The following is a 13518-nucleotide window of genomic DNA, read 5'->3' as shown; positions in this document are numbered from 1 at the left end:
TTTTATTGTATCTAGAACTCTAGGACTCTGGGCTTATCTAAGTTATAAATGTTGTATGGAAAAGTGTTTGCCTTTAGTGGGGCTTGGCGCACAGATCGCCCAGGCAGTCGGCCACATAGTCGGGCATCTGGGCATGGCCCGCGGGCAGCTTGGCCAGATCCGCTTCGCTGCTGCCGCCGGTGAGCACCAGCAGCGTCTGATAGCCGCTGGCGCGCGCAAAGCCAATGTCGCTGGCCAGGCTGTCGCCGATGAAGAGCACTCGATTGGCCGGTATGTGGGCGTGATGCTGGCGCAGCAGCTGACGCAGTGCCTCGCCCGGTTTGCCCAGCACCGTCGGCTGGCGGCCAGTGGACTGGGCGACAACGTCGATGAATGGCCCGGGTCCTGGGAAGAGACGCAATCATTTAGTGGCCATAGGCCAAGCCGTTGCTGGGGCAATGCCTACCAATGATGTCGCGATCGCCGAAAGGTATCAGCGCATCGGCGGCGCCGGCCAGGAACAAGCAGTTGGGATTCTGCAGCTGTATGTGAGCGCGCATCAGCTTGGTCGCCGTCAGATTGAAGTCCACATCGATGATGACCGCTGCCACGGGCTCGCCGCCAAAGATGGCCTCACGCAGCTCGGCCAGGCTTCGTATGATGACGCCCTCGGGCTGTCCAAATGAAACCGGTTGAATCGCTGTCAAGAGCCCCGAGCCCACCAACTCACCTCCTGCGTTAGCCGGAAGCCAGCATCGCGCAGCAGCTGCTTGAACGACGGCGTCGCCAGGCAGTAGATCAGCCCAGCAAAGCCAATCGCCTGCAGGTGATCGCAAATGGCCTGCGCCGGATGCACAATCTGTTCCTGCTGGCCAACAATAATGGCTGACAAACCAGCTAACACACATCAGTGGACGACCTACCTTCAGCACATGCAGCTGCGCCTGCTGGGCGAACTTGTGCAAGTGCTCCGCCACGGAGCTGATGCTGTTGTTGGTCACGAAGGTGAGCCGCTTGCCGCGACGCTGCAGCTCCGCCAGGGCCTGCGCCGAGCCGGGTATAAAGTCGCGCAGCGTATACCAGACGACACCTGCAAACAAGCCCAGTCCGTTTCCACTTTAGACCACATGCCCTAGGCCTGTGTTTCATTCCACTTCAGTTCGCAGCGAATTGAGCGTGGAACGAACGAGCAAAGGACTTGGTTTATATAGAAACTTAGACGCAAAGATTACTTTTGTCAAATGTATGTCTATATATATAGTATATATACTATATATATGCATATACATAGATCTGTATAACTGTATTCCCCTGCAGCTTTGAGCTAACTCAAAATATTGAAGCTTGAAAAAACTTTCAAAAGTAATACAAAAACTTTGTCTATATAGTGCATAGTATACATAGACTATTATATATGTATAGTAGAGTTATACTATATACTATATGCTATATATAGTGTACGACATCAGTGGAACAAACCGTCGCAATCGCAGAACACGACATCGAAGGAATTGAGAAACTTTTCCCGTTCCGCTGCGCTGAGCTGCTTCAAGATCTTGGGCTGTCAAAGATAATGAAAGATTTGTATATATATTGAAGCGTATTGGAGGATCCGTTGTGAATGACGCACGCTGTGGCAGTTCGATTGAGCTGAGCGCCAAGACGTCGCGGCGACTCGACACAGGCGACGCAGCATCTTAACTACTTACCGAGCTGCGGCTCATCTTACGCTCAGCGGAGATGAAGAACGAACAAATCAACAAAAGCGGGTTAAAGTTGAGCGAGATTTGTGAGATTATTTTGAATTTTTGTTATGCAAATTGCAGTCAAGCGTTGCGCTGCTTCCACACAGACCTAAGCTCCAGTTACGCCCGACTATAATGCTCGACTGACCAAAGACAATTGACGTAGGCTGCCAGCTGGAGGCGGCCAGTTGGTAACGGACTTTTCAATTTAGCTGCTCGCAATTTGATTAGCAACACGCTCGATGATCTCGCTGATCTCGCTGAGTGAAGTGTTGTGTGACACAAGCTCTCGATATGCCTCAATTGCTTGCATCCAGCCAACTCGCTTTACAGCTGCTGTTCCAATTGATTTGACACCATCTGTAGATAGATATGATATGATGGATATGTGTTTAGATAGTGCTCGTGCTTCCGGTTCTGCTCGCTGCTTACCTGACCTGTAGCACTAGAGCGTGTGTTATGAAAGATCATCGCTGATCAGCCCAGCATCTGTCTATATGAAGTGTGCTTCCTCACAATCCATCTATATGCAGTCTACTTTGTATCATAAAGCATGATATCGATGATATATGATCGATTTATATGATTCAATTTCTAACTTGGCTAAAACTCTTAGCCTCGATCTCTTTCATTAGGATCTTCTCTCTAGCCAATCTTTGATAAGTTTGAGCTGATGATTCCTTTAACTGGCTGATCTTAAGATCAATTCAACTTTCATTATCGACTGACTTATGTCCTCTGTTTTCCTCGCCTTCAAGGTCATCTGACCAGGTTTTCTCCTTTTTTAGGCAGTTGCAGTATTCCCCTTCAGCTGCTCCTTTGATGTCATCTTTATCCGCTCAATCTCAGCACAGCGTTGGCCTCTCATAAGCCTTTTCAGTTTCGGCTAGACCGAGCTATAGTGGGGAGCAAGAGTGCCAACTTAATCTCGAATGTCGAATATGTGTAATGCCATGGAAACTTTAGATCTTCAATATCTTTTATATGTCTATCTACATATCAGTCATCAGCTATGATTTTCCACATATTATCTACACCATCCTCATACCTTCTTTGTTATCCATATCGAAATCTTTATGATTATCTACAAATTTTCTACATCTGTACATCTTCTATATATTATCCATGCCACCTTTATATCTACCGCAAATTATCCATATGTTATCCATATCGAAGTCTTTATGATTATCTACAAATTTTCTACATCTGTACATCTTCTATATATTATCCATGCCACCTTTATATCTACCACAAATTATCCATATGTTATCCATAACTCAATCTTCAGTTACGATTTTCCATACTATTATTATATTTGCTATAAGTCTATCTATATTAATTTCATACCTACTTTACATCTTCTATAACATTATACCTGGGTTATCCACATGTAATTCTATATTATCCATACTATCCTTATATGTTCTACAAGTCTATCCTTGTGTTATCCATATATAATTATATATTATCCAAACTATCCTTATATATTCTACAAGTCTATCTTCTTCTATCTAGCTATTTTCTTTATCCATGTGTTATCCATATGTAATTTTATATTATCCGTAGCATCCTTATAGCTTCTATAGCTCTTTCCATGCGTTTTTTATATGTAAATATATTATCCATACCTTCCTTATAACTTGTATAAGTTTATCCATATAATATCCGCTTGTAACTCTTTATTTGACATATTTTCTATGTCGCCTAAGTCTCTTCATTTGCCTGTGAGCCCACAAAGCCTGGTTCCTTTCAAGTCTTTTCGTAAGATTTACCCAAGTAAAGCTTCTTAGAAATTTAGTTCTCCAATTTCAAACAACTTTCATTTATATATTTCGTTTTTGTTATCGTTGATTTCATCTTATTTTTTTGTTCATTTTTAATCTCATTTTCTTAGCTTTATTTATTTTTTTTTTTTTTTTTGTAAATTGTTAACAATTCTATGTATAAATTTACATTTAGAACATTCTGTACATCGCAGCACATCTCTCTGTCTCTCTCTTTCGCTCGCTGTCTCTCTCTCTCTCTCTCTCTCTCTCTCTTTGTTGTATATAAATATATTTATCAAAATAATAAAATATATTAATTGCATCTCTTAATCATTTCTATTTTGTTGTATAAAACATATTTTTGTTTGTTTTTTTTTTCGTTTGTGCTGGGCGAAAGTAACACAAAATTGTTTGAACAACTCACATAAGCAGCACGTACTATACAAATACATATATGTGGGTGTATAGGTATGTATGTGTGTGTTTATATATGGTATAAGGTACATTGGATTGTTTATGTTGATGCTGCTTATATACAAACATGATAAGCACTCGCAATCTAATGGAGTTTTTGGCTCAGCAGCAGATATATATACACAGATATATACATACATATATATATATATATAAATATTCGACACATCGTGCTAGGTACAAACAAAAGGTTAGATCGAAAACAACATGTGTATGATTAAATAACTCGAAGTGATCTTTGGACGCGAGTCCATAGCAGTCGTCAAACATTTGCATTACAAGGATGTACAAATTCTCTGAGCTAAGCCAATCATATATATACGTGCTATATATAAGCATTATATATATATGCATATGGCATATATACAAATCTCATTGCTTTTCATTTTGGCATTTATACAAATTTACATAAAAGTTTTTATTTTCTTTTCTGTTTTTACTGTTTTCAGGGTGGGGCGGGGCTGAAAGATTGTTTTGCTTTTTAGTGGTATTTGGGGGGCACGAAAGGAGGCTGGGGCAATTACTTGCTCACAGCGTGTGTATTGTTTTGAGCAGCTGACACTTTAAGTACGTTGTTGCGAACTCAATGCATGTGACGTTAATTATATACAAAAGTATATAAGCTATATTTTATCTATAAATGTAAATCATTCACAATACGACGCTTAACAACTAAAATGCACTTGACTTGACGCTGGCAACGCTGGCAAACGGCAATACAAACAACAACAGCTAACAACAAGAAACACTATGGACATGCCGCTGATTGAGTCTTAGACATAAGTTGTTGCATTGTCGTTAAGAGTCGTCGCATTGTTGCCATTTAGACGCAAGCGCAGCGACTCCTCCTGCTGCTGGGCCAGCGACTGCGTCAGCTCCTTCTCGTACTCGATGATGCGCTCGCGCAGCAGAAAGTTTTCGCGCTTGATGCGCTTCAGCAGGCGGGCCGACACATCGGGCACAGCCCAACGCAAAATGCCCTGCAGCATGCTTATGATATTCTGCAAAAGAATTGAATAACAAATTACAGCATGGTAACGATATCAATGCGACGTGACAGAGGGAACGTTACTTGATAGATGACAATGAAGGCCAGGCGGGCCGTCAGGATCTTCCAGTAAATCATGGGCCGCTTATAGGGTGGGTTCTCCCAGGGATCATTGCGGAACTCAATATAGTGGCACAGCGTTACGTTGGCCTCGTTACTATAATCCAGCAGCGATTGCGTCCTATAGTCCTTGGTGTAAAATGTAGCCAGCGTAAAGTTCAGATAGCCATCCAGCTCGGGATCATCGTGGGTAGCTTTGTAAACGAGTTTCGGTATAAAGTTTGTGCTAAATGCAATTATCATGGCCTGTACGAAATAGAGAATATATACAAATATTCATATCTATATATATAAATGATGGGGCATATAACTTACGCTAGAAGCGACCGAGATGTGCGTCACGACGGACATAATATTTTGCCAGACGCCAATGTTGTGGGCACGCATGCCCACGGGGCGTCGTATGAAGCGCAACATTTTGATGGCATCGAGACGCACCTCCATCACGTTATTAATCAGCGCCAATAGCGGCGCCAAGGGAAATGCTAAGCTAAACAATGTTATGAAGCCATATTGCACAACTGCAGAGGGAGAGAAAGAGAGAGAGAGAGAGAGAGAGAGTAAGCGTGAGAGAGACTTGATAATTTGGTAGTCGAGCATACCCATCTCCAGATATTCGGCATATAATGAATTGTTTTCGACTGGCAGCAGATTGAAGTCTTCGGTAAACTGATTGATCGATGGCACTGTCTTCTCGTTGCGCCGCTTGAAGAAGTCGTAGCGCTGACTGAACTCCTTGAAGACGCGCATCAGATATGGTATCAGCATCTCGACAATGGCATTCACCGCCTGCTTGCCCACCATGATGATGACCAGCTGCATGCAGAGCTCCATGAGGCAGCCACCCGGATTGCATTCCTCCTGGCGAAAGTTGAATATCCGATTGTATTTCGAGGGATAGCCGACGAACTTGCCCTTCAGGAACGCTATATAGAATAGCGATGAATAATAGTTGACAAATTGGAACACATAGTTCTTGATGGTGAGGCTCTCATCGTATTCGGTTTGGGTGCGACAGTATTCGTAATTGGTTAGGCTAATCGCTAGCTTGCTATAGACCAGGTCCAGCACGGATATGACAATTAGGTCCAGGAAACCGGCCGTTATTGGCAATACCATTATCTTGTAGGTCATTGAGTTCTCGCTGCCAATGATCGAGCTGGAGGCTCGCTGTGCCATGCGATAAATGATGATTGCTGCCACGGCGATCACTGATATGCACATCTGCAAGCGAAGCGAACAAAGGTAAAGGCAAATACTTATATATTTATATATATATATATTATTATATTCTTACAAACAACACCACGATGCTGTAGCTCGTAAAGTTGGGCAGAAACTTGAAGCTCCAGAAGGGCACGTCCGGATCAAAGCCGTTTTTTGCTTGAAGCTTGTCCTGCAGCTTCTTCGATTTGCTTATCTTGGCCAGATATTGGGGGCGCGGATGCTCCACGTGATGATTGAAACCGGTTAGGCCCCAGCGATGCACCAGACCCGCCGAATATCGCTTCCACAGCTCCAAGTAGGCCACGGCCCAAATGGCCATCACAAAGGCGAAGACCATCGTCATCTTGTTGTCAATCAAATAGTTGAACTGCGACGAAGTGCACGTCTCGTTTAGTAGCCAGAACTTGCAGCCGCGATCGCACTGCGGGCACATGATCGTTTCGTTGCCATTGCAGATGTCATAGCTGATCGGATCACTGCTCCACGTCACGAAGCCGTACAAGAAGAAGAATATGCCCAGTATGCTAATCGGTATTAGCATCTGCGTATAGAAGCCCAGCCAGGCATAGTAGAGCGCCACCTTGGCGCCGAAATAGTCCTTGATGTTGTCCAGTGGCTGAAGCCTGTGAAACCAATGGGGACGACGTTGAGAAGACTGAACGGAAATCAAATCAAATCAAATCTACGCTTACTTCTTCCAATTGCCAATTTTGGCCCACTCATTGAGCAGATCGTCGCGTTTGCCCTTCTGAAATATTCAAATTAATTTTATATATATATATATATCTATATATCTATGTCCGACTCTTATTTAGCTCACATCGTGCAGCGCATAGGCGCACAAATAGACGCCGTCCTCGACGAGCTTCTCGATGCCCCGACTCTCAGCCGTCTCGTCGCCCTTCTCGAAATGCTGGCGCTGCATTATGAAATTGATAATCGAATACCGTGTGCTGTCATCAAAATAGTTGGGATGCTCCGTGTCGTACAGCTTGAGGTATTTGACAGCGAATTCCATGTGGATGCGCTGACCGCGCTCGGGAAACACGTCGTTGTTCAGCTGCACCGAGCTGAAGAGGCTGCGGCACATGCGACTCCAGCAGGACTTCAGTTCGCGCGTGCTCTCGGCTATGATTTGCTCCTGGCCCGGTATGACCTTCATTGGCATCTTGATCTTTAGGATTTCCGCATACCGATACAGCACCTCCATCGGCGCATGCAATTTCATAAAGTGCACCCATTGCTGGCTGTACAGCTCCAGCTGTAGGCCCTCGCGCTTCAGATTATTCTCGAAGAATCGACGTTTGTCCACCGCCGTCGCGCTCTTATCGTCCCCGTTGTAGGCCAAGACAAAGTCCACGCTGCGTCCATCCTCGAAGCTTCGATACGTCTGCGAACGAATAGGTTAACCAGTTTAGAAGGCGTTCAGTGCGAATGGATGCAAATCATCCTTAACATATTTACTATATACATATTTACTATATGTACATAATCTAAATCAAGGATTGGGATGTACACAACAAGCGCTTGTGGGTGCGAGTGCCGCCGCGTTCAAAAAACAAAAACTGATCAAGCATCAGATCTTACGGGATCCTTTGTAACACTGTTCGACTCCAAGCAGGAGCGCAGTGCCTTGCATATATTCGTGCAAAACATGCTCTATAACTGAACCGATCTTGTCACATATGTATGATTGACTGATCGCTAGCTGTCGCAGCGGTTCTCTGCCAGGGTCTTTGATAAAAAACGAAAATAAATAACAAGGAAAGTGGTTGATAATCTGGAGGAATTTTGCATTTCTTTATTAAACTGAAAGTAAAGCTCGAGTCGGGGTGCCCGACTAGGAAATACCCTGAGCCCCGTGTTCACTCTGAGCTTTTCAATTTACTCCTTTGCTTAGATTTTGCTTGCCCTAAAGCTTAAGCAGCGTGTTCGATCTGTTCATTTTAGTTAATTTCTTGGCTTGGATTTCGCTTCAGGACTCGAATCAACACCCCCCCCCCCCCCCTATGCTCCGCCCACCGCCTCTACCAACACCGCCACTTCACTGCCTGCTTAAACAAAGACTTGCAAATTTAAACTAAAGTTGCAGCTGTCAACTGAAACACAATTCAATCGCAATTTCGATTAGAAAAGCTAGAATGCATAAGAAAGTGTGCGTGTGTGTGTGTGTGTGTGTGTGTGTGTGTGTGTGTGTGTGTGTGTGTGCTTTTGTGTAGGAGAGTTGAGTGCGCTTTACGCGATTGGTCAAACGTTTTGACGAACAACTTCTGTGTTACCGAACGGATTTCGATGAAATTTTCAGCATAGAATCTACATATTCCATTGACGTACTTGCCAGCTTAGTATGCCATACAAACTCTTTCGCATATTGGCTATATTTGCAGCCGATAGTCAAAATTTTATAAAATAAATATCAAACTACGTGCAAAATTTGAAGACCCTAGCTCTTAAGCCTAACGAGATATTACTAACTGCATTTCATTACTGTTTTCAATCGATAACAAAAAAGCGGGAATAGTTATCGATAGCTGGCCTAACAAACGGACGGGCAGGGCTAAATCGGCTCAGCTCGTCGTTCTGATCAGGAATATATATACTTCATGGGCTCTGCCACGCTTCCTCCTGCCTGATACAAACATTTTAATAAAAGCATCATACCCTCATCTGGCAGCTTTCAAAGGGCTCAAATCATAATAAAGCAATAAACTTTGAATTCCATGAATACAACTCGAGTTGGATTCGATATAAATATGTCCAATCTTACTGCAATAAAAGCAACATAATTAACAATATTATCATTTGTAAACATTTAAGCAATTGAAACAGTGTAAACATCCGAGCCGAAAATATCAAAAAAATACAGCTGAAAATTGATTCCGAAGGGGAAATTATGTTTGCAACAAAAGCTTGTGCTAGAATAAGTATCTGTACTCTTGATGTATAGAATGGAATCCTTTGTTATAAACGGAAGCTACCAGATAAAAAAATCATATGAAAAACTTTCCGGAAAGTGTAAATATTAAGTTTAAAGCAAAGTTAACAACTTCCTTAAAAATAATTTATGTACAATTTACAGTATATTTATATATATATATATATATATATATATATATATATATGTATTAATATACATAGAGGTATTGATGCTAAAAAATTGCCATTACCCATTCCCGCAAGCAAACTATTGAAAAAGAGAGAAAAAAGAGAAAGAAAACAGTGAGAAATGTAGCCACAGCAAGTAAACAAAATATTGCAGTGAATGATGTGATGTATGTACATATATAAATATATAAATATATATGTATGTACATATGTGTGAAGATGATGAATAGTTAAATGCATTTAAAGCCAAGCCAAGTGTAGTACGCAGCTAACAGAAGACAGAGTGGAACGACTTAGAATGGACATATGAGCGTGTGCTTTTGCCATGAAATGCTGGAAATGAAACGCATTGGTGGTTACAAACGCATAGTGATTACAATAGTTGTGCGAGTGAGCGAGAGAGACAGAGTGAGAGAGAGAAAGAGAGAGCGGGCAACAGACGATTGCAGCGTAACATAAAAGGGAGAGTGCGCGCCATTGAGTAGCTGTTATTAATGATATATTGGCATATTGGCATATTGACATAGAGTAGTATTTGCATTGCTTGTGCTTCTTTTTTAAACGTTGATCGTATGTTGGTTTTTGTGTTTTTTGTTTTGATTTTAGTTTATCGTTGTTTACCCTCAATTTCCACTGGGAGTATGTAATTGGCAATTTCTTATCTTTATTAGAAACTGTGCTACTTTGCCTTAAAAGGCGTCTAGAGACCTCATCATCGTTGCCGCCGCCGCCGCCGCCGCCGAGATCTGCGCCAGATCTGCTGTAGCCATAGCCACCGGCAACGCCAATGCCGGTGGGCAGATGTGTTCGTCCATTTTGCAATGCCAGCACCTGGGCAGCAATGGCTGCATCCGTATGATCACCGCCGGCGCCAGCACCAGCACCATTTAGATGCTCCAGCGCCGTCGATTGACGATAGCCCGGCTGCCAGGCGAGCCTCATATGATCCGTAGCGGCGCTATTGCGCAAATTGTTGCGCGTCTCATCGCCAGCCAGATCCACCGCCGAGTGGTAAATGGTATTACGCGACTGCGATAGCGACTTGCGATGCGCCGCCGCTGCCGCTGCCTCCGAATCGGCCAGCGAGATCGTATCAAAGTAGAGACTCTCACGCTCGTCCATTTCCGATTCGGGATAATCGTAGTCGTGGGTGCGCACTGCAAACAGTATTACCGATTAGTGAGCTGGCAATGCAATAACCAACACTTGTACACACATGTATGTACAATACGCACATACATACATACACACATACATACATCAGTATGCACATATACTTATGTAAATCAAAGCGAAGCATGATAAACGGAATGAGCGTGAAATGCTAGGCTTTGCCATATGCTGATATGAAGTTCATGAAACCAATGAGCTAATCGATTGATAAAAGCAATTTAATCAAATAATATGGCACAGTGGTGCATATAGTGCAAATACTTGGAATACAAACAAGATTGGCAATGGGGAAAGCAAATGGGGAAACGCTTTATCCGTTATTTGATTCGAACTTAAATTGGGATGCAACAAACTTATATTGCCATTTGAACTGAATGATCGCTGACCCACTGTGCGGCTGCTAATTAGAAAGCAAAATGTGGAAGCTTATCAATGGATGACAACGGCGGCAGCTAATATAAGCTACTGATATTACGTTAAATGGGGGTCATTGAAATGCGGTCAATTATATAACGGTATGATATATATATATATATATGTATATGTATGTCTATACATTAGTGTAAGATCGTTGACAAATGGATGATCATCCATTTCCGGCTTGGAATAGTGCAAAGTGACCAAATCAAATGTGAGTGGCGATGACTTCATGCAGATCGAGTGCTCAAATGGGTGCCTCTATCAGTAAATGAAAGCAAATTAAGCAGTTAAGGCCTATGGAGCAGATCGGAATAAGTTCAAACACGTTTACATTCCAAAATGATCGTGCGTCTGTGAAGCAATATTAATATTAACGAAACAGACACCCAGACGCATAAACTAAACTGGTCTAAAAATATATGTATAAAATCAAATTGCGTGAAATACTGCATATGAATGAATGCAAGTGAGAATGGGGTGAGAGCATATTGATCATCTTATTATTTATGAACAGATGCCACACATGCAAACGTTGCAGCACATGGCTTGCATGTATGTACGTGTGTACATATAGATCGTTGTTTATTTACCCGCTGAATACATTGTTGAGGCACAGAGAAAGACAGCAGTGAGCGTAGGAAAGAGAGATAGAGAGAGAGCGAGCGAGACAGGCGGAGAAAGAAATGGGAGATAGCGGCGGCAAGAAAAGGAAGTTGTAGAGTAAAGCTAGCCAGATGGCAGCTTAAAATATCGAGTATTGTGCTTGGTACCCGTTACACGTTACACGTTACACGTTAAGCGTTACACGTACTCGGATCCAGTTCACGCTAAGCGCGCGATCGTTTGTGCAAGAGCAGCTTTTGAGGACGTGCCAGGCATAACGGTAGACTGACTGAAAAGCCGAAAAGAGAACGAAAAGCAAAAGAAAAGAGAAACCGTTTGTTAACAATAGCTTTGATACACCAATTTAACGCACTCACACACATACATAGAGAAACAGTGAAACGAAGAGAGAGAAAAGGAGAGCGCTAGAGAGCAAGTCTGACCAACGGCCAAATGATGTCAGCTAATAAAAAGAAAAATACAGGCAAAAAACGTATCGAACTAGAAAAATGCGTACGCGCGCGTTGTTTGACGATTACTGACCAAACTCAGGCAATGCGGCGGCGGTCTACGCAAAGCACCAGCTAGAACAAAACAGCAGCTACAACAACAGAACGACTTGATTGCCAAAAAGGCAGCGACAGCGTGCATCGAGCTGTAACCGATACACATATGGAACGCGCACTAACACACACACACACACTTGAATTAATTTAAATACACATACATTTAAATATACATACACCAAATATAGATGTGTGTGGCAGCAAAGGTCAAGTTGAAGTGTAAATGATTTGTGTTGCAAAATCAAAGTGCAATTTGAATAACGTCTAACGTGAAGTTCATCATTACACAAATATACACAAACACACATATGTATGTGTGCCTGTATGCTTAGCTAGAAATAAATATTTACTAATACCAAGCAGGCAGTGTTTGTTAACAATTTGTCAAACAATGTGCCACAAATATAAATAAATAAAATTGATCATTTTGCAAATAGCAAAGACTGAATACTCTTCCAGACACATATGTCTATGCATAAACGGCATATTGCTACAGTAACTGTCTAAGCTGCTCCTTTTTGTTATTGCTTTTAAGTTAGGTTTTAGGCTGAAGCTGTTTACTGCTGAACTAATCTAGCCGGCTTTTAACATATGTTGATCATATGTCTGTTCACAAAGGGATGCCTAATATTTTTGAAAGATGTGTGTATATGGCTATATAGAATCAACAACACTAAATATATACTAAGGCATTGATTGATTGCCATGTCTGACACATTTTGTGTCTGCAGTCAACAATATCCCTCCCTTAAGGAATATATAGAGAATTGCGTGGGAGGCGTATGATAAATAAATACTAAAGATTGACATTCTAAGCATATTCGTCAGCATTCGTGATTTTGGCAAATGATTCAAGAATCTGATGACGACGTTGTTAGACTGTGATGAACGCTGGCTGCAAACTTGGTTAGAGACATGGATTAGTAGTAGATGGACCTGAAATTGCGGTCTACTCGAACTCACCTCGGCCTCAGGTAGCAGCTGACCGTGAGTATTACCAATGTCAGCTCCACGATGCTATTGTTGTAGATATCTTGTCTGCTGGATTGTCACCTATATCTGTTATATTATCGTCAATATAATCGAGCAGCAACAGACGCCAGCAAGAGCGTCTTTGCTGATTTGTTATGGCTAAATTACAAGTTGTATTTCTTTACACTTGACTATTACAGTCGAACTATCGAGATATCGATAGTACATCAGCAGAATCGACTATCGCAATATTTCAACAAACATTTCACAATCAAGGGCATTTCCTATCAATATATATGAATAGTTTAACAATTGAAAAGTAAATTACATCTATATAAAATAGATATTGTAAAACAATTGGTTTTGCAATTTTTGAAATA

The 13518-nt window shown here is 42.1% G+C and overlaps 2 protein-coding genes across 8 annotated transcripts; both read right to left on the bottom strand.

Moving 5' to 3' along the window:
* Positions 1-55: 55 nt before the first annotated feature.
* Positions 56-1891, bottom strand: LOC111595373 (phosphoglycolate phosphatase 2). 3 transcript variants are annotated; one of them, XM_023309069.2, is made up of 6 exons: positions 1610-1890; positions 1459-1540; positions 903-1069; positions 710-844; positions 446-653; positions 56-384 (listed from the first exon to the last, which is right to left on the bottom strand). In XM_023309069.2, exons 1-6 carry the CDS (start codon positions 1673-1675, stop codon positions 74-76), a joined length of 969 nt encoding a protein of 322 aa, XP_023164837.1. In that variant the 5' UTR covers positions 1676-1890; the 3' UTR covers positions 56-73. The 3 variants fall into 3 exon arrangements, with proteins under 3 accessions (XP_023164837.1, XP_023164835.1, XP_023164836.1); XM_023309067.2 differs by having other exon boundaries at positions 446-1069; positions 1610-1891; XM_023309068.2 differs by having other exon boundaries at positions 446-1069; positions 1689-1890.
* Positions 1892-4343: 2452 nt separating this feature from the next.
* Positions 4344-13332, bottom strand: LOC111595372 (anoctamin-1). Of its 5 annotated transcripts, none has more exons than XM_023309061.2 (10): positions 13130-13332; positions 11588-11889; positions 10026-10561; positions 7120-7689; positions 6992-7047; positions 6370-6922; positions 5675-6296; positions 5388-5593; positions 5037-5318; positions 4344-4965 (listed from the first exon to the last, which is right to left on the bottom strand). In XM_023309061.2, exons 2-10 carry the CDS (start codon positions 11598-11600, stop codon positions 4738-4740), a joined length of 3066 nt encoding a protein of 1021 aa, XP_023164829.2. In that variant the 5' UTR covers positions 11601-11889; positions 13130-13332; the 3' UTR covers positions 4344-4737. The 5 variants fall into 5 exon arrangements, with proteins under 5 accessions (XP_023164829.2, XP_023164828.2, XP_023164830.2 ...); XM_023309060.2 differs by lacking the exon at positions 13130-13332 and adding an exon at positions 11986-12445; XM_023309062.2 differs by lacking the exon at positions 11588-11889.
* Between the last annotated feature and the right edge of the window lie 186 nt (positions 13333-13518).

Source organism: Drosophila hydei, unplaced genomic scaffold, assembly GCF_003285905.1.
Source record: "Drosophila hydei strain 15085-1641.00,03,60 unplaced genomic scaffold, DhydRS2 tig00000349-arrow-arrow-pilon, whole genome shotgun sequence".
NCBI lineage: Eukaryota > Metazoa > Arthropoda > Insecta > Diptera > Drosophilidae > Drosophila > Drosophila hydei.
Note: the sequence above shows the minus strand (reverse complement) of the source record. Positions and strands in the feature narration are given on the sequence as shown.